Source organism: Pseudophryne corroboree, chromosome 7, assembly GCF_028390025.1.
Source record: "Pseudophryne corroboree isolate aPseCor3 chromosome 7, aPseCor3.hap2, whole genome shotgun sequence".
NCBI classification, from domain to species: Eukaryota; Metazoa; Chordata; class Amphibia; order Anura; family Myobatrachidae; genus Pseudophryne; species Pseudophryne corroboree.
In genome coordinates this window covers 46,274,677-46,300,870 of record NC_086450.1, presented here as the reverse complement: position 1 = coordinate 46,300,870, position 26,194 = coordinate 46,274,677, and the positions used below count along the sequence as shown (strand labels likewise).

Here is a 26,194-nt window from a genome sequence, read left to right as displayed (position 1 = left end):
TCTTACTGGGCGTCCACCCCCGGAGCCGCGCCGCCGTTCTCCTCACAGAGCTAGAAGACAGAAGTCGTCAGGCGGCAGAAGCCTTCAGCTTCACTGAGGTAACGCACAGCACTGCAGCTGTGCGTCATTGCTCCCATACACCTCACATACTCCGGTCACTGTAAGGGTGCAGGGCGCAGGGGGGGGGGGGGGGGGGCGCCCTGGGCAGCAATATAAACCTCTGCATGGCAAAAAGACTATATACATGTACAGGTATATAAAAGAGCCCCCGCCATATTTTACTAAGTTTGAGCGGGACAGAAGCCCGCCGCCGAGGGGCCGGGGCTTCTCCCTCAGCACTCACCAGTGCCATTTTCTCTCCACAGCACTGCTGAGAGGAAGCTCCCCGGTTTCTCCCCTGCTTACACACGGTGAAAGGGTGCTTAAAAGAGGGGGGGGGGGCACATAATTGGCGGTTTACATATTATACAGCGCTGCTGGGGAAAAACATTTTGTGTTGGTCTCCAGGGTTATTGCGCTGGGGTGTGTGCTGGCATACTCTCTCTCTGTCTCTCCAAAGGGCCTTGACAGGGATACTGTCTTCAGGAAAGGGGTTCCCTGTGTGTGTGGGAAGTGTGTCGGTACGCGCGTGTCGACATGTTTGACGAGGAAGGCTCGCTTAATGTGGAGGGCTTGAATGTCAGGTCGCCGTCGGCAACGCCGACACCGGAATGGCTGGATATGCTGAATGTCTTGAATGCAAATGTCAATCTATTGCATAAAAGGTTAGACAAGGCAGAAGCTAGGGATCAGTCAGGTAGCCAGTCCATGCCTGTCCCTGGGGCGCCAGGTCCTTCGGGGTCTCAGAAGCGCACCATATCCCAGATCGATGACACAGATACCGACACAGATACTGACTCTAGTGTCGACTATGAAGATGCAAAATTACAGCCGAAGGTGGCTAAGGGTATATGGTACATGATTATTGCCATTAAAGAGGTTTTGCATATTACTGAGGAACCCCCTGTCCCTGACACGAGGGTACACATGTATAAAGGGAAAAAGCCTGAAGTCACTTTTCCATCCTCATTTGAATTAAGTGACTTGTGCGAAAAGGCTTGGGAATCTCCGGATAGGAGACCACAAGTTCCCAAAAGGATTCTCATGGCGTATCCTTGATAGGATACGCTGGGAATCTTCGCCAAAAGTTGAGGCGCTGACACGTTTGTCCAAAAAGGTGGCACTGCCTTCTCAGGATACGGCTTCCCTCAAGGAACCTGCTGATCGCAGGCAAGAAATTACCTTAAAGCACATTTACAATCATTCCGGTACTATTGCTCGACCGGCTATGGCGTCGGCCTGGGTTTGTAGTGCGGTTGTGGCATGGGCAGATTCCTTATCTACGGAAATTGACACCTTAGATAGGGACGCCATTCAAATGACCATAGAGCATATCAGAGATGCTGCCTTGTATATGAGGGATGCTCAGGGAGACATTTGTTTATTAAGCTCCAGAATAAATGCTATGTCTATTTCTGCTAGGCGGCTCTTGTGGACCCGACAGTGGACGGGAGATGACGATTCAAAGCGACATATGGAGTCCTTGCCTTACAAAGGGGTGGAGTTGTTTGGATATGGCCTCTCGGATCTGGTCTCTACGGCTACGGCTGGTAAGTCATATTTCTTACCTTATATTCCCCCGCAGCATACAAAAAAGGCACCTCATTATCAAATGCAGTCCTTTCGTTCCAATAAAAACAAGAAGGTACGTGGATCATCCTTTGTTGCCAGAGGGAAAGGCAGGGGAAAGAAGCTGCACACAGCTAGTTCCCAAGAGCAGAAGTCCTCACCTGCGTCTGCAAAGTCCACCGCATGACGCTGGGGCTTCCCGAGGGGAGGCAGATCTGGTGGGGGCTCGTCTTCGGTTTTTCAGCCACGTCTGGGTTCACTCGCAGGTGGATCCCTGGGCATTAGAGATTGTTTCTCAGGGATACAGGCTGGAATTCGAAGACTTGCCTCCTCGCCGTTTTTTCAAATCGGCTCTGACGGCTTCCCCGTCAGAGAGGGAGCTAGTGTTGGCAGCAATCCAAAAATTGTATATTCAACAGGTGATTGTCACAGTTCCTCATCTCCAGCAAGGAGAGGGATATTACTCAACCCTGTTTGTGGTCCCAAAACCGGACGGTTCGGTCAGACCCATTTTAAACCTGAAATATCTGAACCTGTACTTGAAGAGGTTCAAGTTCAAAATGGAATCACTCAGGGCGGTCATCGCCAGCCTGGAGGGGGGGGATTGGATGGTGTCCCTGGACATAAAGGATGCTTACAGTCATGTTCCGATATTCCCTCCGCATCAGGCGTTCCGGAGATTTGCAGTGCAGGACTGTCACTACCAATTTCAGACGTTGCCGTTTGGGCTTTCCACGGCCCCGAGAATTTTCACCAAGGTAATGGCGGAAATGATGGTGCTCCTGCGCAGTCAGGGGGTCACAATTATCCCATACTTGGACGATCTCTTCATAAAGTCGAGATCTCGGGAGAGGTTGCAGGACAGCGTGTCTCTGTCCATGAAGACGTTCCAGATACACGGCTGGATTCTCAATATACCGAAGTCCCAGCTAGTCCCTACAACGCGTCTGACCTTTTTGGGGCTGATTCTAGACACAGACCAGAAAAAGGTTTCTCTTCCGATCGAAAAGGTTCAGGAACTCATAGCCATGGTCAGGAACCTATTAAAACCAAAAAAGGTTTCAGTGCATCATTGCACGCGGGTCCTGGGGAAGATGGTGGCTTCCTACGAGGCCATCCCTTTCGGCAGGTTCCATGCGAGGACTTTTCAATGGGACCTCTTTGAAAAGTGGTCCAGGTCCCATTTACAAATGCATCAAAGGATCACCCTGTCTCCCAGGACCAGGGTATCTCTCCTGTGGTGGCTGAACAGTGCTCACCTACTAGAAGGTCGCAGGTTCGGCATTCAGGACTGGGTCCTGGTGACCACGGACGCAAGCCTCCGAGGCTGGGGAGCAGTGACACTGGGAAGAAATTTCCAAGGTCTCTGGTCAAGCCTAGAGTCTTGTCTCCACATCAACGTCCTGGAGTTGAGGGCCATAAACAACGCCCTGCGTCAAGCGGAGGAATTGCTTCGGAGAAAACCGGTTCTGATTCAGTCAGACAATGTCACGGCAGTGGCTCATATAAACCGCCAAGGCGGAACAAGGAGCAGAATGGCCATGGCAGAAGTGACCAGGATTCTACGCTGGGCGGAAGGCCATGTAAGCGAGCTATCAGCGGTGTTCATCCCGGGGGTGGACAACTGGGAGGCGGACTTCCTCAGCAGGCACGACCTGCATCCGGGAGAGTGGGGACTTCATCAAGAAGTCTTCGCACAGATCACGAATCGTTGGGGACTGCCTCAAATCGACATGATGGCATCCCGTCTCAACAAAAAGCTGAAGCGGTATTGCGCCAGGTCAAGGGACCCTCAGGCGGTAGCGGTAGACGCTCTGGTGACACCTTGGGTGTTCAGATCGGTCTATGTGTTTCCTCCTCTCATACCCAAGGTGTTGAGAATAATACGAAGAAGCAGGGTCAGAACAATACTCATTGTTCCGGATTGGCCACGGAGGACTTGGTATCCGGAGCTGCAAGAGTTGCTCGCAGGGGATCCGTGGCCTCTTCATCTAAGGCAGGACCTGCTGTGGCAGGGGCCCTGTCTGTTCCAAGACTTACCGCGGCTGCGTTTGATGGCATGACGGTTGAACGCCGGATCCTAGTGGAAAAAGGGATTCCGGAGGAAGTCATTCCTACCCTGATCAAGGCTAGGAAAGACGTGACGTTAAAACATTATCACCGTACATGGCGGAAATATGTTTCTTGGTGTGAGGCCAGAGCTGCTCCTACGAAGGAGTTCCATTTGGGCCGTCTACTTCACTTCCTTCAAACAGGAGTGACTTTGGGCCTAAAATTAGGGTCCATAAAGGTCCAGATTTCGGCCTTATCCATTCCTTTTAAAGAGAATTGGCCTCTATTCCTGAAGTACAGACCTTTGTGAAGGGGGTGCTGCATATTCAGCCTCCCTTTGTGCCTCCGGTGGCGCCTTGGGATCTTAACGTGGTGTTACGTTTCCTCAAGTCACCTTGGTTTGAACCACTCAAAACTGTGGAGTTGAAATACCTCACGTGGAAAGTGGTCATGTTGTTGGCGTTAGCTTCGGCAAGACGTGTTTCCGAATTGGCGGCTTTATCACATAAAAGCCCATACTTGGTTTTTCACGTGGATAGGGCAGAGTTGAGGACTCGCCCTCACTTTCTGCCAAAAGTGGTCTCATCTTTTCATGTGAACCAACCTATTGTCGTGCCTGTGGCTACATGGGATTTGGAGGACTCTGAGTCCCTGGATGTAGTCAGGGCTTTGAAGATTTGTGTGACCAGAACGGCTAGAATCGGGAAGACTGAAGCTTTGTTCGTTCTGTATGCGGCCAACAAGGTTGGCGCTCATGCTTCAAAGCAGACTATTGCTCGCTGGATCTGTAGCACGATTCAGCAGGCGCATTCTACGGCAGGATTGCCGTTACCGAAATCGGTTAAGGCCCACTCCACTAGGAAAGTGGGCTCTTCTTGGGCGGCTGCCCGAGGGGTCTCGGCATTACAGTTGTGCCGAGCAGCTACTTGGTCGGGGACAAACACCTTTGCAAAGTTCTATAAGTTTGATACTCTGGCTGAGGAGGACCTCCTGTTTGCTCAATCGGTGCTGCAGAGTCATCCGCACTCTCCCGCCCGTTTGGGAGCTTTGGTATAATCCCCATGGTCCTTACGGAGTCCCAGCATCCTCAAGGACGTTAGAGAAAATAAGATTTTACTTACCGGTAAATCTATTTCTCGTAGTCCGTAGAGGATGCTGGGCGCGGCGCCCGTCCCAAGTGCGGACTTCTTCTGCAAGACTTGTATATAGTTATTGCTTACATAAGGGTTATGTTATAGTTTTTCGGTTGAACCGTGGCTATGTTGTTGTTCATACTGTTAACTGGGTAAGTTTATCACAAGTTATACGGTGTGATTGGTGTGGCTGGTATGGATCTCGCCCTTAGATTTACAAAAATCCTTCCTCGTACTGTCCATCTCCTCTGGGCACAGTTTCCCTAACTGAGGTCTGGAGGAGGTGCATAGAGGGAGGAGCCAGTGCACACCCAGAGTCCAAAGCTTTCTTAAAGTGCCCTATCTCCTGCGGAGCCCGTCTATTCCCCATGGTCCTTACGGAGTCCCAGCATCCTCTACGGACTACGAGAAATAGATTTACCGGTAAGTAAAATCTTATTTTTACTGAACTTTGGCTTTTTGGATTTTACATGCCCTCTACTATCATATTGGGCATTGGCCTTGGCAGACGACGTTGATGGCATTTCATCGTCTATGTCATGGGTAGTGGCAGCAGCTTCAGCACTAGGAGGAAGTGGTTCTTGATCTTTCTCTATTTTATCCTCCCAATTTTTGTTCTCCATTATGTTTCTGGAGTTATATAACAAAATATGCGGCACATGAATGGCTGATGGCCAGGACACTACCACTGGTCTGATGCAGCACAACACAGCAACACTGTAAGGGACTTGTGGTTGTTATTATTATTATAATACTGTAGCAGTGGACATATAGCAGCAGCGTATACCACTGTGACTGCCACGTCACTGAAATGACTGATGGACAGGACACTACCACTGGTCTGATGCAGCACAACACAACGACACTGTAAGGGACTTGTGGTTGTTGTTGTTGTTATTAGTTGTTGTTGTTGTTATTATTATTATAATACTGTAGCAGTGGACATATAGCAGCAGCGTATACCACTGTGACTTCCTCGTCACTGGAATGACTGATGGACAGGACACTGCCACTGGTCTGATGCAGCACAACACAACAACAGTGTAATGGACTTGTGGTGGTGGTGGTTGTTGTTGTTATTATTATAATATTGTAGCAGTGGACATATAGCAGCAGCGTATACCACTGTGACTGCCTCGTCACTGGAATGACTGATGGACAGGACACTACCACTGGTCTGATGCAGCACAACACAACAACACTGTAAGGGACTTGTGGTTGTTGTTGTTGTTATTATTATTTTCTCTTACGTCCTAGAGGATGCTTGGGACTCCAAAAGGACCATGGGGTATAGACGGGATCCGCAGGAGCTTGGGCACACTAAAAAGACTTTAACTGGGTGTGAACTGGCTCCTCCCTCTATGCCCCTCCTCCAGACCTCAGTTAGACTTTGTGCCCAGGAGTGACTGGACACACACTAGGGGAGCTCTACTGAGTTTCTCTAGAAAATACTTTTGTTAGGTTTTTTATTTTCAGGGAGACCTGCTGGCTACAGGCTCCCTGCATCGTGGGACTGAGGGGAGAGAAGTCAGACCTACTTCTTCTTACTTAAGGGCTCTGCTTCTTAGGCTACTGGACACCATTAGCTCCAGAGGGTTCGATCACTTGGTTCGCCTAGCTGCTTGTTCCCGGAGCCGCGCCGTCACCCCCCTCACAGAAGCCAGAAGAAAGAAGCCGGGTGAGTATAAGAAGATCCGAAGGCATCAGACGGCAGAAGACTTCAGTAATGAGGTACAGCGCAGCGGTAGCGCTGCGCTCCATGCTCCCACACACTTCACCAACGGCACTTGCGGGTGCAGGCCGCTGGGGGGGGAGCGCCCTGGGCAGCATTTACTGGGGTCATTGGCCCTCATTCCGAGTTGTTCGCAGCAGTTCATCGCAACGGCAAAAAATCTCAAACTGCGCATGCGCAAAAGCGGAAATACACATGCGCAAAACGAGCGATACGACGCTTGTGCAGAATTACTAAACGAAAATCTGCTCGTAATACATAACCGAAAACAGGGAGTGACGGAGGCGTTGCAGAGGCACGGCTTCGCAATCCAACGAAATGGGCGTGAAAGTGGGCGGCTAGTGTGGGAGTATGCAACCAGCAGTAGGCGTGTTTTTGGCAAAAATGCGTATCCTATGGTAAAAGTATATAAGAAATGTTCGCTATCTTGACGCAGCCGAAGAGTAAGTCTGCAGCTACTCAGCACTTGCGAAGTACTGTTACAAGTGTGTGTCTGCTCTAATTAGCAATTAATTAGCAACTGAATTCACCTGTTGAGCAATTACTCACCAAACACTGCTCTTACAAAATACTACAAACAGCAATTATATGGCCACTTAACATTTGTATTGTTACCACAAATAAATCTGACACACTCACAAATAATGCACTGTATTTTTGGGACAAATAAAAATTAACTGATGTTAAATGCATGTTTTAATTATTTGTTTAATAATATCAAATGTGACTAAACAAACTTATAAACTACATCAGCTAAATCTTCTCGACATAGACATATTCCTTTGTACATACCAAATAACATGAGCAACATAATGCAGCCTACATTTAATGTGACTTAATCTGTTTTTTTTGTTTTTTTGTGGGAATATGTGTCCATATCTAATACTATGGCATGTTGCCCCTAGTAACCCAAGTTCCTAATTTTTTTTTGTTTTTTATATGGCCAATTAAGTGTTGTGCAAGGCATACAGATTTTAAATTACAATATGCAATGTTTGTCTTAATATTCTGATTGTCCCCTTGTTCCACAAATGTCAATATGCCATGTTCAAGTTTACAGGGCACAGTTTTCCTGAGTGCATAACCTTTCATAAAACACACAAACAATTGTAAAGTATTTTTTTTTTACTTAAAAAAAAAACAAAATCACCAACACAACATGGCTACAAATGAGCATCACATACAGAGATGGACATAGCAGCAAGCAGATGGCAGTGGCAAAATGCACATAGCAGAACCCAGTACTATGGTAACCCCATCTTCTGACAAAATATGATGTTTTAAATTAACTAAGTGAACCCCCAGCCAGACTAAACTTTTAGGGGAACTGAGGTAGATTCCGGAACCAACACACAAACATACACAGCACGCTAGGAAGAGGAGATGGCTCAGGTGTAGGGCCAAGTAACTCACAGGCTACAATATAAAAAAAACCTTTCACTTTGAGGGAGTTCTACATTCTGGCCACACAAGCCAAAATAAAAAAATACATCGAGGCAACATGTAAAACATGGGTGCTGCCCATCTGGAGAGACATCACTTTCTCTTTTTTCCCCCCGCCTGATGTAGTTCTTCATGGCTCGGTCTGCGGAGCGACCTTCGAGGGCCCTGCCCAGTGGGTTGTTCTTCCTGGGCAGGGGGAGGGGAGGGAGCCGATGTGGCTGGCTCTCTGCCACTGTGGGCAAGGGAGACAGCGATGTCCTGGAGCCCTTGCCGAATCGAATTGGCAAGTTGTTGGAAGGAGGAGGCGAGTTGATCTTGGCCCTGCCTGATCTCTGCCAGACCTTGGCAGAGTTGAGCTACACCTTGCTCCACACTGGTTCTGTGCTCAGTGAGCCGGACAGGTATCTGGCTTACCTCCCGGAGCATCCTGTCCTGAAAAGCATTCATGCTCTCACCATACCTGGCTATTTCAGTCAGGATTTCTCGGGATAGCAGAGGGTTGGGTGAGGGGGCCAGTTGGTATCTGGACAGATGGAATGTGTGGTCCCACACTGGCACAGACACTAGGTCCCTTCACCTCAGCCACATAACCCTCCTGTGACTCTACCTGCTCACCCACCTGTGCTGTGTTATGTTCAAAGCAAATAGAAGAATGAGTGGAAAAAGAGTAGAAAAAAACAATATGAGACTTTTGGAACCTAAAAAAAATTTCTTTACAAATATGTGTGTAAACTTACCTGGCAAGTCATGTGCATGGAGTATTTCAGGCAGGTCCGTGTCCATATGAGACACCCCAACCCCCTCCTCGTAACTCACACAGTCCATCGCCATCTCCTCAAGATCTGTGTATTCCACAGTGGCAGCAGGACCTCCCCCTGTTGCCCTCGAGGCATTCCACTCCGCAGACCTCTTGCCCTTCAGGCGGGATTTGAAGTCGGCCCAACTACATATGTGGTGAAAAATAGGGGCAAGGTAGAGAAAAATTATGAATACATGCTTTAATATATAGTACACATGTTATGCATTTGGTTGCTATAGGCAACATCACATCTAACTAACTTTTTAAGAATACTTGGCACAGAAAATGGACTGGCAATATACACTTACCGTCTTCGAACTTCCTGCGAGGTGCGGACTATTGAGCCGACTTCATTAACAGAATCAGTGATGTCCCTCCAAATTCTCTCTTTGGTTGCAGCACCCATGTTTTTGGGTCCTCGATGTATTTTTTGCATGGCCTGTGTGACCAAAACCCGTAACTCCCTCTTAGTGAAGGCGGGCTGTCTTTTCTTTTTTTTGGATGTAGCCTGTGAGCTATCGTCCTGTCCTTCCTCACCATCTTCCTCTTCATTAGCTGCTTGTGTAGTTTGTGTTTGAGCTGCTAGTCCGGAATCACCCTCAGTTTCCCCACTATCTATGTCTGGCAGGAGATTCACTCCTAACTCCTGGGTATCAGAAGATGGAGTTTGTCTAGTACTGTGTCCTGCTATTTCTAACTCAGCATTGCCAAAGTCAAGCATCTGCCTCCGCAGTGCTATGCTTCTATGTGCTAAAGCTGCCATCTGCTGCTGCACCTCGTCCATCTCTGCTGCCATCTGCTCACGAGTAGCCATGTTGCTGGTGGCATGTGTGTATGCACGAGTGTTTAGCTATTTATAGCTGCGTGTGTTTTCCGGTGCGGAATTCCGCGCAGGTGTATTTTATGCAAATTGGGCCAGTAATTGTTGCACTGGCTATATAAACGCCCTGCATGCAGCCTGTGTGTGTGTGGGTGTATGCTGAAAATTACTGAAGCAAGGTGGACATTTCTGAGTGAGTACATTTCTGAGTGAGTTTTGCGAGTATTTTATATTGTTTCAGTACAGTTTTTTATGTAATGTTCTCCTTATCATGTATGTTGTGTAAGATTGTTGTCTACAATGTTTTTTTTTTTTAATTGCTTTTGTAGTTTTGAATGTAAACAACAAAAATTGTTGTTGTTTTTTTACATTTTCTGTTTGGCTTGTGCATCGGTTTACCCTAAAAATTCCACACCATCTGATCCTAAAAAAGCACAAATTTGTGACTTTGTGTAGCTCGTTGTTCCAGCAAAATGTGGTGAGTAAACAGATTGTTACACTTAGTTGTGTTTTTTCTAAGCCCAAAAATAGGGCTAAAAAAAATGTGTGTTGTTTTAAATATATATATACTAGGTGCTTCATCGCGCCCTACGGGCGCTCTTCACACCGTCGCAAGGGGCTACGCCCCCTTAACCCTTGCATGCCTTTCTGGGGTTCAATATTTGTATTATATAAAGTATTACCTGCATTCCTTTGTTAGTGGTTAAATATTGCACAATGAAAGGGCGTGCGATGGTGAAGGAGGCGCAGCCCCTTGCGACGGCGTGAACAGCACCTGCAGGGCACGATGTACAGAATGTAGCGGGTGTGGGGGGGACTGCGGATGGTGTCTGTAGATGCTGCAGGTGGAGGGGGGCAGAAGTGGGGGTGGGGCCCGGATGGGGAAGAGTCGGGAGGTGCTGCGGGTGGGGGAGGGGCAGAGGAGTGGGGGATGCAGATTGGGGAGGGGTCCGGAGGCACTGCAGGTGGGGGAGGGGCAGGGGTGCCATGGGTGGGAGAGGGGCAGGTGTGGGGATGTTGTGGATGGGTGAAGGGTTCCGGAGGTGCTGTGGGATGGGAAGGGGCGGGAGTGCCGGGGGTGGGGTAGGGGTCCGCAGGCGCCATGGGTAGGGGAGGGGCAGGTATGGGTGGTGCGGCGCATAGGGAAGGAGGTCCGGAGGTGCTGCTGGTGGTGGAGGGGCAGGTGCGGTGGTGCCATTGGTGGGGGAGGGGTGGGTGAGGGGGGGACCGCGGATGGAGGAGGGTGTCTGCAGATGCTGCGGGTGGAGGGGGGCAGGTGTGGGGGGAGACATAAAAAAGGGTGGATGGTGGAGGGGGCCTGAAGGTGCTGTGGGTGGTGAAGGGGCGGAGGAGTGGGAGCCGCGGGTGGTGTAGGGGGTCTTGAGGCACAGCGTGTGGGGGAGGGGAAGGTGCGGAGGTGTGGTGCATTGGGGAGAGGTCTGGAGGCGCTGCGGGTATTGTACCTGCCAAAAAGGTAGTTGGAGGGTATGCAGTAACAGGGCCAGGACAGGGGTGACAGGGTCATAACAGGGTTGACGGGGCCAGGACAGGGGTGACAGGGTCAGAAAAGGGGTGACGGGGCCAGGACAGGGGCGACGGGGCCAGGACAGAAATGACAGGGACAGGATAGGGGTGACAGGCCAGGGTAGGGGTGGCAGGAACAGGACAGGGGTGACAGGGCCAGTATAGGGTTGACAGGGCAAGCACAGGGGTAACGGCCAGGATAGGGGTAACAGGGCCAGCATAAGGGTAACATGGCCAGCATAAGGGTGACAGGGCCAGCATAAGGGTGAAAGGGCCAGGATAAGGGTGAAAGGGCCAGGATAAGGGTGACAGGGCCAGGATAAGGGTGACAGGGCCAGGATACGGGTGACAGGGCCAGGATAAGGGTGAAAGGGCCAGGATAAGGGTGGCAGGGCAAGGCCAGGGGTGACAGGGACATGACAGAACACAGGGCACGGGAGAGATTGGTAATAGGGACAAAACAGTGGTGGCAGACAGATGTGTCTTACCGGAGTCACTGCTGCTGGCTGCTACTGTTCCACTCCAACCTGTTGGGATCTGCTGCTGGTGGAGACTTGGCATGGCTGACTCTCTTAGGCTGGAGTCCTGCTTCCTCTGCCCATCCGCATCCCTCCCCCCCTCCTCAGTCACACACCGCAGACCTCGCGCAGCTGCCGGGCACTGTGGTAAGGGGAGACTGGGAGTGACTGGTTAGCCCCCAGGAGATGCTGCGGCTGGAGGGAGGAAGGGGTCATAGCATGCACGTGGCGCGGACCTCGCGGCTGCTGGGCACTGTGGTAAGGGGAGACTGGGAGTGACTGGTTAGCTCCCAGGAGACGCTGCGGCTGGAGGGAGGAGGGGGTCAGAGCCTGCAAGCAGCTCGGACTTCTGCAGCGCTACCCGCCGGCTAAAGTGTGTGAAGGAGCTGGGCGCACCTCACTGCGGGTGGCAGCGCTGCAGCTAGCGGTGGGGTTGCCGGGGCTGGAGATAGAGGCAGTACGGAAAGTGCACAGTGGCTGGTGACCCACAAAACTGCAGCTAAGAAGCGTGGAGTGTGCCAGAAAGTGACGCTCCTCCGCGCCAGAGAGACCCTGCTGAGTATGCTGATGTGGGGGGTCAAGCACACAGTGAGCCGGTGCCCGTCTGTCTGTACGGCATACCACCTCACACACCCCCATAACTCCCAAATGTCCCGATTTTCACGGGACAGTCCCATTTTTTGGGGTCTGTCCCGCTGTCCCACCCGGGGGGCAGTTGGAAAGCTCCTGTACTCGCTGTTCTGCTTAGCAGAGCAGCGGTGAATAGTGGAGACAGAGGGAGAGGGGGCATCAGGGGGTACGGATTAAGGGGGGGTTCCAGCAGCAGAGCCGGATTAAGGGGGGAGGGGAAGGCGGTACGTACTGTTGGCCCCACAGTTTTAGGGGTCTCCCCGCAGTGGCGGATCTTGCCACGGGCAAGCAGGACTTTTGCCCGGGGCGCCGCCTTCCGGAGGGCGCCGCACCGTGGCAAGATCCGCCACTGCTGCCCGCTGTGTCACTGTCCGCCTCCGCTGCCGTCCCCATCCCCGTCCGCCTCCTGAAGGGAACTAGACGCTATGCGTCTAGTTTCCCTTCCTGGAGAGTAACTTTGCTGAGCGGTGCGCCATGACGTCATCGCGCACCGCACAGCAAAGGTCCTCTCTACGAAGGGAACTAGACTCATAGCGTCTAGTTTCCCTTCGTGGAGAGGACCTTTTGCTGTGCGGTGCGCGATGACGTCACCGCGCACCGCTCAGCATTCAAGCGGCGCTTTTAATCTACAGGGGGCGTAATTGACCACGCCCCTTGTATTAGGCCACGCCCCATTTCCTGCCCGGGGCGCAGAGCGCCCTTGAACCGGCCCTGTCTCCCCGGCTCGAGTAGCTCTGTCCCAGCTCAGAAGCTCCCCCGTCCTGCCAGTAACAGCAGCAGCAATGTGCTACAGTCAGCACATGCTGCTGCGTATTGGCAGGTCTGTGGTGTTGCAGGGAGGCAGCAGTCTCCCTGCTTTCTTCTGCCTGTGTGGGTGTGTAGGGGGGAGCGACCACCTCCTCTGGATTTAGCCCTAGCTGAGGGGCCAAAATTCCATTTAAAAAAAACCCCCGGAATTTGCATAAGGGGGCGTGGCCTCGCGTGGCGCGATTAGACCACGCCCCCAACCCCATAGCAGGCACAGCAATGATATAGGGCTACCCTGTCTCAAGTGCCCTGGGCCCCCCGGACTCATAATCAGCCCCTGGGAGCATGCCAGCAGCTCACAGAACGCTGGGCAAGCCCCCTCACTGACGAAAACGGGGGCCCTCCCGTGAAGCCACGCCCGCTTTTCGCCGTGTGTGTGTGTGTGTGTCCCTCCTGCCTGAAGAAAGCTCCTGAAGAAAGCTGGGAGGTATGCATCCCTGCCTGTGCCATGCCCATACTATCTGCTCCTAGTCTCCTATAGATTTGGCCAGATCTGTGACTCATTTGACTAACTCCGCCCAGTTTTGTGACTCCGCCCAGCGTTAGCAAATGAATCACAAAATCACAGATCTGGGCTATTATATAGGAGATACTGTAGCAGTGGACATATAGCAGCAGCGTATACCACTGTGACTGCCACGTCACTGAAATGACTGATGGACAGGACAATACCACTGGTCTGATGCAGCACAACACAACGACACTGTAAGGGACTTGTGGTTGTTGTTGTTGTTGTTGTTATTAGTTGTTGTTGTTATTATTATTATAATACTGTAGCAGTGGACATATAGCAGCAGCGTATACCACTGTGACTTCCTCGTCACTGGAATGACTAATGGACAGGACACTACCACTGGTCTGATGCAGCACAACACAACAACAGTGTAATGGACTGGTGGTGGTGGTGGTGGTGGTGTTGGTGGTGGTGGTGGTTGTTATTATTATTATTATTATTATTATAATATTGTAGCAGTGGACATATAGCAGCAGCGTATACCACTGTGACTGCCTCATCACTGGAATGGCTGATGAACAGGACACTACCACTGGTCTGATGCAGCACAACATAACAACACTGTAAGGGACTTGTGGTTGTTATTGTTAATATTATTATTATAATACTGTAGCAGTGGACATATAGCAGCAGCGTATACCACTGTGACTGCCTCGTCACTGGAATGACTGATGGACAGGACACTACCACTGGTCTGATGCAGCACAACACAACAACACTGTAAGGGACTTGTGGTTGTTGTTGTTGTTATTATTATTATTTTCTCTTACGTCCTAGAGGATGCTTGGGACTCCAAAAGGACCATGGGGTATAGACGGGATCCGCAGGAGCTTGGGCACACTAAAAGACTTTGACTATTGAACTGGCTCCTCCCTCTATGCCCCTCCTCCAGACCTCAGTTAGACTTTGTGCCCAGGAGTGACTGGACACACACTAGGGGAGCTCTACTGAGTTTCTCTAGAAAAGACTTTTGTTAGGTTTTTTTATTTTCAGGGAGACCTGCTGGCTACAGGCTCTCTGCATCGTGGGACTGAGGGGAGAGAAGTCAGACCTACTTCTTCTTACTTAAGGGCTCTGCTTCTTAGGCTACTGGACACCATTAGCTCCAGAGGGTTCGATCACTTGGTCCGCCTAGCTGCTTGTTCACGGAGCCGCGCCGTCACCCCCCTCACAGAAGCCAGAAGAAAGAAGCCGGGTGAGTATGAGAAGAGCCGAAGGCATCAGACGGCAGAAGACTTCAGTAATGAGGTACAGCGCAGCGGTAGCGCTGCGCTCCATGCTCCCACACACTTCACCAACGGCACATGCGGGTGCAGGGCGCTGGGGGGGGGGGGAGCGCCCTGGGCAGCATTTACTGGGGTCATTGGCCCTCATTCCGAGTTGTTCGCAGCAGTTCATCGCATCGCAAACGGCAAAAAATCTCAAACTGCGCATGCGCAAAAGCGGAAATACACATGCGCAAAACGAGCGATACGGCGCTTGTGCAGAATTACTAAACGAAAATCTGCTCGTAATACATAACCGAAAACAGGGAGTGACGGAGGCGTGGCAGAGGCACGGCTTCGCAATCCAACAAAATGGGCGTGAAAGTGGGCAGCTAGTGTGGGAGTATACAACCAGCAGTAGGCGTGTTTTTGGCAAAAATGCGTATCCTATGGTAAAAGTACATAAGAAATGTTCGCTATCTTGACGCAGCCGAAGAGTAAGTCTGCAGCTACTCAGCACTTGCGAAGTACTGTTACAAGTGTGTGTCTGCTCTAATTAGCAATTAATTAGCAACTGAATTCACCTGTTGAGCAATTACTCGCCAAACACTGCTCTTACAAAATACTACAAACAGCAATTATATGGCCACTTAACATTTGTATTGTTACCACAAATAAATCTGACACACTCACAAATAATGCACTGTATTTTTGGGACAAATAAAAATTAACTGATGTTAAATGCATGTTTTAATTATTTGTTTAATAATATCAAATGTGACTAAACAAACTTATAAACTACATCAGCTAAATCTTCTCGACATAGACATATTCCTTTGTACATACCAAATAACATGAGCAACATAATGCAGCCTACATTTAATGTGACTTAATCTGTTTTTTTTTTTTTTTTTTGTGGGAATATGTGTCCATATCTAATACTATGGCATGTTGCCCCTAGTAACCCAAGTTCCTAATTTTTTTTTGTTTTTTATATGGCCAATTAAGTGTTGTGCAAGGCATACAGATTTTAAATTACAATATGCAATGTTTGTCTTAATATTCTGATTGTCCCCTTGTTCCACAAATGTCAATATGCCATGTTCAAGTTTACAGGGCACAGTTTTCCTGAGTGCATAACCTTTCATAAAACACACAAACAATTGTAAAGTATTTTTTTTTACTTAAAAAAAAAACAAAATCACCAACACAACATGGCTACAAATGAGCATCACATACAGAGATGGACATAGCAGCAAGCAGATGGCAGTGGCAAAATGCACATAGCAGAACCCAGTACTATGGTAACCCCATCTTCTGACAAAATATGATGTTTTAAATTAACTAAGTGAACCCCCAGCCAGACTAAACTTTTAGGGGAACTGAGGTAGATTCCGGAACCAACACACAAACATACACAGCACGCTAGGAAGAGGAGATGGCTCAGGTGTAGGGCCAAGTAACTCACAGGCTACAATATAAAAAAAACCTTTCACTTTGAGGGAGTTCTACATTCTGGCCACACAAGCCAAAATAAAAAAATACATCGAGGCAACATGTAAAACATGGGTGCTGCCCATCTGGAGAGACATCACTTTCTCTTTTTTCCCCCCGCCTGATGTAGTTCTTCATGGCTCGGTCTGCGGAGCGACCTTCGAGGGCCCTGCCCAGTGGGTTGTTCTTCCTGGGCAGGGGGAGGGGAGGGAGCCGATGTGGCTGGCTCTCTGCCACTGTGGGCAAGGGAGACAGCGATGTCCTGGAGCCCTTGCCGAATCGAATTGGCAAGTTGTTGGAAGGAGGAGGCGAGTTGATCTTGGCCCTGCCTGATCTCTGCCAGACCTTGGCAGAGTTGAGCTACACCTTGCTCCACACTGGTTCTGTGCTCAGTGAGCCGGACAGGTATCTGGCTTACCTCCCGGAGCATCCTGTCCTGAAAAGCATTCAGGCTCTCACCATACCTGGCTATTTCAGTCAGGATTTCTCGGGATAGCAGAGGGTTGGGTGAGGGGGCCAGTTGGTATCTGGACAGATGGAATGTGTGGTCCCACACTGGCACAGACACTAGGTCCCTTCACCTCAGCCACATAACCCTCCTGTGACTCTACCTGCTCACCCACCTGTGCTGTGTTATGTTCAAATTAAATAGAAGAATGAGTGGAAAAAGAGTAGAAAAAAACAATATGAGACTTTTGGAACCTAAAAAAAATTTCTTTACAAATATGTGTGTAAACTTACCTGGCAAGTCATGTGCATGGAGTATTTCAGGCAGGTCCGTGTCCATATGAGACACCCCAACCCCCTCCTCGTAGCTCACACAGTCCATCGCCATCTCCTCAAGATCTGTGTATTCCACAGTGGCAGCAGGACCTCCCCCTGTTGCCCTCGAGGCATTCCACTCCGCAGACCTCTTGCCCTTCAGGCGGGATTTGAAGTCGGCCCAACTACATATGTGGTGAAAAATAGGGGCAAGGTAGAGAAAAATTATGAATACATGCTTTAATATATAGTACACATGTTATGCATTTGGTTGCTATAGGCAACATCACATCTAACTAACTTTTTAAGAATACTTGGCACAGAAAATGGACTGGCAATATACACTTACCGTCTTCGAACTTCCTGCGAGGTGCGGACTATTGAGCCGACTTCATTAACAGAATCAGTGATGTCCCTCCAAATTCTCTCTTTGGTTGCAGCACCCATGTTTTTGGGTCCTCGATGTATTTTTTGCATGGCCTGTGTGACCAAAACCCGTAACTCCCTCTTAGTGAAGGCGGGCTGTCTTTTCTTTTTTTTGGATGTAGCCTGTGAGCTATCGTCCTGTCCTTCCTCACCATCTTCCTCTTCATTAGCTGCTTGTGTAGTTTGTGTTTGAGCTGCTAGTCCGGAATCACCCTCAGTTTCCCCACTATCTATGTCTGGCAGGAGATTCACTCCTAACTCCTGGGTATCAGAAGATGGAGTTTGTCTAGTACTGTGTCCTGCTATTTCTAACTCAGCATTGCCAAAGTCAAGCATCTGCCTCCGCAGTGCTATGCTTCTATGTGCTAAAGCTGCCATCTGCTGCTGCACCTCGTCCATCTCTGCTGCCATCTGCTCACGAGTAGCCATGTTGCTGGTGGCATGTGTGTATGCACGAGTGTTTAGCTATTTATAGCTGCGTGTGTTTTCCGGTGCGGAATTCCGCGCAGGTGTATTTTATGCAAATTGGGCCAGTAATTGTTGCACTGGCTATATAAACGCCCTGCATGCAGCCTGTGTGTGTGTGGGTGTATGCTGAAAATTACTGAAGCAAGGTGGACATTTCTGAGTGAGTACATTTCTGAGTGAGTTTTGCGAGTATTTTATATTGTTTCAGTACAGTTTTTTATGTAATGTTCTCCTTATCATGTATGTTGTGTAAGATTGTTGTCTACAATGTTTTTTTTTTTTTTAATTGCTTTTGTAGTTTTGAATGTAAACAACAAAAATTGTTGTTGTTTTTTTACATTTTCTGTTTGGCTTGTGCATCGGTTTACCCTAAAAATTCCACACCATCTGATCCTAAAAAAGCACAAATTTGTGACTTTGTGTAGCTCGTTGTTCCAGCAAAATGTGGTGAGTAAACAGATTGTTAGACTTAGTTGTGTTTTTTCTAAGCCCAAAAATAGGGCTAAAAAAAATGTGTGTTGTTTTAAATATATATATACTAGGTGCTTCATCGCGCCCTACGGGCGCTCTTCACACCGTCGCAAGGGGCTACGCCCCCTTAACCCTTGCATGCCTTTCTGGGGTTCAATATTTGTATTATATAAAGTATTACCTGCATTCCTTTGTTAGTGGTTAAATATTGCACAATGAAAGGGCGTGCGATGGTGAAGGAGGCGCAGCCCCTTGCGACGGCGTGAACAGCACCTGCAGGGCACGATGTACAGAATGTAGCGGGTGCGGGGGGGACTGCGGATGGTGTCTGTAGATGCTGCAGGTGGAGGGGGGCAGAAGTGGGGGTGGGGCCCGGATGGGGAAGAGTCGGGAGGTGCTGCGGGTGGGGGAGGGGCAGAGGAGTGGGGGATGCAGATTGGGGAGGGGTCCGGAGGCACTGCAGGTGGGGGAGGGGCAGGGGTGCCATGGGTGGGAGAGGGGCAGGTGTGGGGATGTTGTGGATGGGTGAAGGGTTCCGGAGGTGCTGTGGGATGGGAAGGGGCGGGAGTGCCGGGGGTGGGGTAGGGGTCCGCAGGCGCCATGGGTAGGGGAGGGGCAGGTACGGGTGGTGCGGCGCATAGGGAAGGAGGTCCGGAGGTGCTGCTGGTGGTGGAGGGGCAGGTGCGGTGGTGCCATTGGTGGGGGAGGGGTGGGTGAGGGGGGGACCGCGGATGGAGGAGGGTGTCTGCAGATGCTGCGGGTGGAGGGGGGCAGGTGTGGGGGGAGACATAAAAAAGGGTGGATGGTGGAGGGGGCCTGAAGGTGCTGTGGGTGGTGAAGGGGCGGAGGAGTGGGAGCCGCGGGTGGTGTAGGGGGTCTTGAGGCACAGCGTGTGGGGGAGGGGAAGGTGCGGAGGTGTGGTGCATTGGGGAGAGGTCTGGAGGCGCTGCGGGTATTGTACCTGCCAAAAAGGTAGTTGGAGGGTATGCAGTAACAGGGCCAGGACAGGGGTGACAGGGTCATAACAGGGTTGACGGGGCCAGGACAGGGGTGACAGGGTCAGAAAAGGGGTGACGGGGCCAGGACAGGGGCGACGGGGCCAGGACAGAAATGACAGGGACAGGATAGGGGTGACAGGCCAGGGTAGGGGTGGCAGGAACAGGACAGGGGTGACAGGGCCAGTATAGGGTTGACAGGGCAAGCACAGGGGTAACAGGGCCAGGATAGGGGTAACAGGGCCAGCATAAGGGTAACATGGCCAGCATAAGGGTGACAGGGCCAGCATAAGGGTGAAAGGGCCAGGATAAGGGTGAAAGGGCCAGGATAAGGGTGACAGGGCCAGGATAAGGGTGACAGGGCCAGGATACGGGTGACAGGGCCAGGATAAGGGTGAAAGGGCCAGGATAAGGGTGGCAGGGCAAGGCCAGGGGTGACAGGGACATGACAGAACACAGGGCACGGGAGAGATTGGTAATAGGGACAAAACAGTGGTGACAGACAGATGTGTCTTACCGGAGTCACTGCTGCTGGCTGCTACTGTTCCACTCCAACCTGTTGGGATCTGCTGCTGGTGGAGACTTGGCATGGCTGACTCTCTTAGGCTGGAGTCCTGCTTCCTCTGCCCGTCCGCATCCCTCCCCCCCTCCTCAGTCACACACCGCAGACCTCGCGCAGCTGCCGGGCACTGTGGTAAGGGGAGACTGGGAGTGACTGGTTAGCCCCCAGGAGATGCTGCGGCTGGAGGGAGGAGGGGGTCGGAGCCTGCAAGCAGCTCGGACTTCTGCAGCGTTACCCGCCGGCTAAAGTGTGTGAAGGAGCTGGGCGCACCTCACTGTGGGTGGCAGCGCTGCAGCTAGCGGTGGGGTTGCCGGGGCTGGAGATAACAGAGGCAGTACGGATCCTGCACAGCGGCAGGTGCCCCACAGAACTGCAGCTAAGAAGCGTGGAGTGTGCCAGAAAGTGACGCTCCTCTGCGCCAGAGAGGGGGGAGGGGGGTCAAGCACACAGTGAGCCGGTGCCCGTCTGTCTGTACGGCATACCCCCTCACACACCCCCATACCTCCCAAATGTCCGGATTTTCGCGGGACAGTCCCATTTTTTGGGGTCTGTCCCGCTGTCCCACCCGCGGGTCGCAGTGTCCCGCGGTAACGGGGGGGGTCAGTTGGAAAGCTCCTGTACTCGCTGTTCTGCTTAGCAGAGCAGCGGTGAATAGTGGAGACAGAGGGAGAGGGGGCATCAGGGGGTATGGATTAAGGGGGTTTCCAGCAGCAGAGCCAGATTAAGGGGGGGGGGGCAGGGGGTACGTACCATTGGCCCCAAAGTTTTAGGGGGCCCCCCGGCTTGAGTAGCTCTGTCCCAGCTCAGAAGCCCCCCCCCCGTCCTGCCAGCAACAACGGCAGCATTGTGCTACTGTCAGCACACGCTGCTGCGTGTTGGCAGGTCTGTGGTGTTGCAGGGAGGCAGCAGTCTCCCTGCTTTCTTCTGCCTGTGCGGGTGTGTAGGTGGGAGCGACCACCTCCTCTGGATTTACCCCTAGCTGAGGGGCCAAAATTCCATTAAAAAAAAAAAAAAAAAAAACGGAATTTGCGTAAGGGGGCGTGGCCTCGCGTCCCGCGATTAGACCACGCCCCCAACCCACAGCAGGCACAGCAATGAGATAGGGCTCCCCTGTCTCAAGTGCCCTGGCCCCCCCGGACTCATAATCAGCCCCTGGGGGCATGCCAGCAGCTCACAGCGCTGGGCATGCCCCCTCATTGACGAAAATGGGGCCCTCTCGTGAAGCCACGCCCCCTTTTCGCCGAGTGTGTGTCCCTCCTTCTGTCTGAAGAAAGCTCCTGCAGAAAGCTGGGAGGTATGCACCCCAGCCTGTGCCATGCCCATACTATCTGCTTCTGCTCCTAGTCCACTGTAGATTTGGCCAGATCTGTGACTCATTTGACTAACTCCGCCGACTGTTGTGACTCCGCCCAGCGTTAGCAAATGAATCACAAAGTCACAGATCTGGGCTATTATATAGGAGATATATATATATATATATATATATAAATATATATGTAGACTTATATGTTTATGATTTGCAGCCATATCTCAATGATATGTGTGTGTGTGTGTGTGTGTGTGTGTGTGTGTGTGTGTGTGTGTCCGCGGGTGCGAATCTCCGCCCATGCAAACTGTCCAAACTGTCCTGCACATTAATGTACACATATCAATAAAGTTTATTACAGATGACACCATGCAATTACAACCAATCACATGCCACCACACACTATAAATATAAGCCCATATATGGAAAACGCCATTGCCATCATGCGTGCAGCAGCTTTTACCTGCCGCGAGCTGCGCGTCCTGGTAGCGGTAATGGACCGCCGCGTAGGCCGCGCAGGGCCCTTTATCCCAAATAGGGTAAAGCGTGAGGCCTACGCGGAGGTCCGCCGCTTATTGAGAACCCGCGTCCGCAGCAGGAGGACCATCATTCAGTTTGAGAGGCGCTGGAGCGACCTCCGCAGGCGCACACCGGACCTGTTGGCGGAACTCCGCCAACAAATCCGTGACATATGTAGGCGCAGTAAGTTAAATATTACAGTAAATAACACTGAGAATTTTAGCATAAACTGTGCCTATTTTCACTAAGTGATAGTGTGAAAATTTGCACACTGATAATAAACTATTGTAGAATAAACATGACACAGTGTGTGTGGTTAGGGCAAGCAGTACTGACTGTAGCAAGGTGCTTCTGAAAAAGTGAATGTTGTACAGAGTTGCTACACAGGCTGTCAACTGAACCCAATAACTTGCTCAGTGGGCAAAATTTAATTAGGTGGGAGGTTTTAAGAACTGGGGATGTTGCCTATAGCAAACAATCAGATTCTATCTATTATCTGATAGCAGCAGCTTAATAAATGTTACGTAGAATCTGATTGGTTGCTATGGGCAACATCACTAGTTTTAACAAAAAAAACACGTATTAATGTTACCCCTGTGTCTTTAACATGGGACAGAACAGTGTGTTAGGAATATGCTGTGGTTTAAATTTTTCATGCTACAACCTAAATATTACATATGTCATTCTAGACCGAGCACAACGGGAAGCTGCTGCTGCTGGGAGCCCAGACCAAGCCAGTTCTCAGCCCCCCTCCTCTTCTGTTGCCCAATCCCCCTCTTCTTCCCAGTCCCCTTCTCAGCCCCCTCCCCTTCTGTTGCCCAATCCCCCTCTTCTTCCCAGTCCCCTTCTCAGCCCCCCTCCCCTTCTTTTGCACAATCCCCCTCTTCTTCCCAGTCCCCTTCTCAGCCCCCCTCCCCTTCTGTTGCACAATCCCCCTCTTCTTCCCAGTCCCCTTCTCAGCCCCCCTCCCCTTCTGTTGCCCAATCCCCCTCTTCTTCCCAGTCCCCTTCTCAGCCCCCCTCCCCTTCTGTTGCACATTCCCCCTCTTCTTCCCAGTCCCCTTCTCAGCCCCCCTCCCCTTCTGTCGCCCAATCCCCCTCTTCTTCCCAGTCCCCTTTTCAGCCCCCCTCCCCCTCTCTTTACCAATATCCCTCTCTGTCCCTCTCCCCCTCTGAAGGACAAACTACCACTCCGGCCCCCTCCCCCTCTCTTTCCCAGTCCCCCTCTCTTTCCCAGTCCCCCTCTCTGGCCCACTCCCCCTCTGTTGCCCAAACAGCCTCTCCGCCCCCCTCCCCCTCTCAATCAGACCCACCCTCTGAAAAAAGCACCCCAATCCCTCCTCCTTCACCAATCCCTCCTTCCCCAATCCAGTCTCCTTCCCCAATCCAGCCTCCTTCCCCAATCCAGCCTCCTTCCCCCATCCAGCCCCCTTCCCCACTGAGTGAATGGGCAGCAGAAGCCCCAGTGGAGATTCCTGGGAGTCCGCATGTGGCAGCTGAGAGTAAGTGTTTCAACATTTAAAATGTATTGGTTACCTACTTAAACTTAAAATTAAAATACATGCAGTGTTGTACTGTGGCCAATCTTGGCCCACGGAAAAAGGTTTGTGTACTTCATGGTATAGATGTTGCATTTACATTTATGTGAGTATCATTAGATGTACAGTGTCTATGTGTGCAATGTTTAGGCTGTCCACTCTAGGTCGACACTCATTAGATGGACAGGGTTGCCAGGCCAACAGGGTTTATATGTGGTAGGTTGTCAATGAAACAGTTAGACCTGAGTGGAGTTTAGTATGTTGTTGGTCTTTTACACTTGTGCCTGGGTATTCCTAATATTTGCACATTCAACTCGCATGCTTCACTTTGTTAGCCAGGCTAAGGACACAATGATTTGTGTTGTGAAAGTTACACTCACAAAATTTTTAATTTAATTTTATAAATCTGTTTGACCTTAGGTAGTAAGGCAGGCTTTCACGGAGTGTGGGCATGCTAGGATATGTTGTCCTTCTGAAGATGTTGTTTTGCAGTGTGATGATGCAGGGCAAACAGCACAAAAGACAAGTCTGCTTCACTCCAGATGTGAATGAAGGCCAGCATGGGGTTACATGTACTAAGATGGGAGTGTTATTCAAGATTGGATGTTGCCCATAGCAACCAATCAGAATAAACTTCTCAGTTATTTAGTACCTTCTACAAGAGATGTGGAATGTGATTGTTTGCTATGGGCAACGTCCCATCTTAAATAGAACTCCCATCTTAGTAAATGAACATAATGGTGTTGGTATGCTAGTGTTTTTACATTAAAACATCCATGATGTATATTTCCTTTGATATGAAAGTGTGCTTTGTGGATTGCTGGTGTAATAGGTAATGTGAGTTATGTTGTAAATTTTATTTTTATTCTGCATTTCAGATGGTGCCGTTGGAGGTCCCACAAGCCTGGCAGGCATCGTGGCCAGCCTAAAGGGACAATTGCAGGCAATGCTGTCTGACCTGGAAAGGCTGGACATTTATGTTAATTTAATTTTTGAAAGTTTAGACATATTACAAACACAAAAAAAACAAAAAAAATATGTTTTAAAAATAAAATACTATTTTTTACAGTTAAGCGCTTGTGTTTTTAATTGCAATAAAATAACAGCATATTGCCAAGCATAAATTGGTTACCTTACAAAAAACACACATAAAACAAACCATTATTAGTCTTATTAATTACATACAAATTAGGTCAGTTATTAGCTTATTGTTTTAAAAAACATGTAAACACACATTCACACACTAAACTTCCACTCCAAATTATGCTATTTAACATTATGTCAGGCACAGTTTACACATCTATTACACTTATTTATAAACAAACATGGTAATGTCCAATTATGCCTACAAAGTGTTCTTGAGGTATTCTTTGCAGACTTAATTGGTCATGCACACAATCAATAATTACACTAATTGGATTTGTAATTGAGGAACGCTTGTTGAGTTTGAATTGCAAGGTGTAATATAAATTAGGGAAAAAAAAACCATTGCTGTGCGTTTTTCCGCAAAAACTTGAGCACATTTAAGAGGAATGTGTAAATCTACGATGAGTTCGGATTTTAACGATGAGGTTTGTGCTTATGCAATGGGTTCGCATTAATGCGTTGTCATTTGGCATACGCCTACTTTGTGTAGTACTGCGTACGAAATTGCAAAATACCGTTGGGGCGGATGTTCGCAATTTTACAACGTATTCGCAACTTTGCAAATATGTTGTGCGAACGAAAAAAATAGCGAACAACTCGGAATGACCACCATTGTTAGCTGGCAGACAGGCATAGTCGGTGCCCAGGCACCGTTTTTCATAGCCCCTCCAACATAAGAGATTTGAATTTTTGCGGGACTGAATCGCGCAGGGAAGGGGCGGGGCTTAGCCGCACAGCTCACCAGCGCCATTTTCTCTCATTCACAGCCGCTGCATGAGACGCTGGCCCGGGACCTACAGGCTCCATTCAAGTAAAAGGGAGCAAAACGGGGGGGGGGGGACACACAGATAAATTGGTGCTTGTTCATAATTAAGGGCAGCGCTATCATCATATATTATATTGGTGTGATATATGGGCGCTGGGGTGTGAGCTGGCATACACCCTCTGTGTTTCTCTCTCTGGGCTTCCCTGTGGGTCTGTCCCCTGGTTTGGGCAGTGTGTGTGTGGGTGTATCGGTACTACGTGTCGGCTGAGTGTTCCTCCCCGGAGGAAGTTACTGGGAGCGCAGAAAAGGGGCTGGAAATGGCTCTGTCGTCACAGCCTACACCTGATTTGGTTACTATGTTAAGTACACTTAATGCAAATGTGACCTCATTGTCTAAGAGGTTGGATAAATCTGAGTCTCAGACACAAGTATGGAGGAAATCCATAAAGGATGCTTTGACTCAGGTGCAGACCCCTTCAGGGTCACAAAAGCGTTCGTTTACCCAGATGGTAGATACGGATACCGACACGAATTCTGAGTCCGATGTCGATTTCAATTGTTTATTTAAAGGGAAAAGACCTGACGTGAAGTTTCCTCCCTCTCATGAAATGAATGCTGTTTGTGAAAAGGCTTGGGAGTCACCAGACAAGAGATGGCAGATTCCCAAGAGAATTTTCATGGCGTATCCTTTCCCCTCTGATGACAGGGAAAAATGGGAGTCGTCTCCGAATGTCGACAAGGCTCTATCCCGTTTGTCTAAGAAGGTGGCGCTTCCGTCCCCTGACACGGCATCTCTCAAGGATCCGTCGGATCGCAAGCTGGAAACGTCTTTGAAGGCCATTTTCGTTAATACGGGTGCATTGCTCAGACCTGCTGTGGCGTCGGTATGGGTGAGTA

The 26,194-nt window shown here is 49.9% G+C and overlaps 1 protein-coding gene across 1 annotated transcript in view; it reads left to right on the top strand.

The window, feature by feature from the left end:
• Nucleotides 1-24,508, top strand: part of LOC134943995 (uncharacterized) — a 101,329-nt gene extending 76,821 nt beyond the window's left edge. The window contains exons 3-4 of the mRNA XM_063932542.1: nt 22,538-23,349; nt 24,264-24,508. Coding sequence (XP_063788612.1) covers nt 22,538-23,349; nt 24,264-24,508 — 1,057 coding nt within the window. The remainder of the gene's footprint in view (nt 1-22,537; nt 23,350-24,263) is intronic.
• Nucleotides 24,509-26,194: the final 1,686 nt, after the last annotated feature.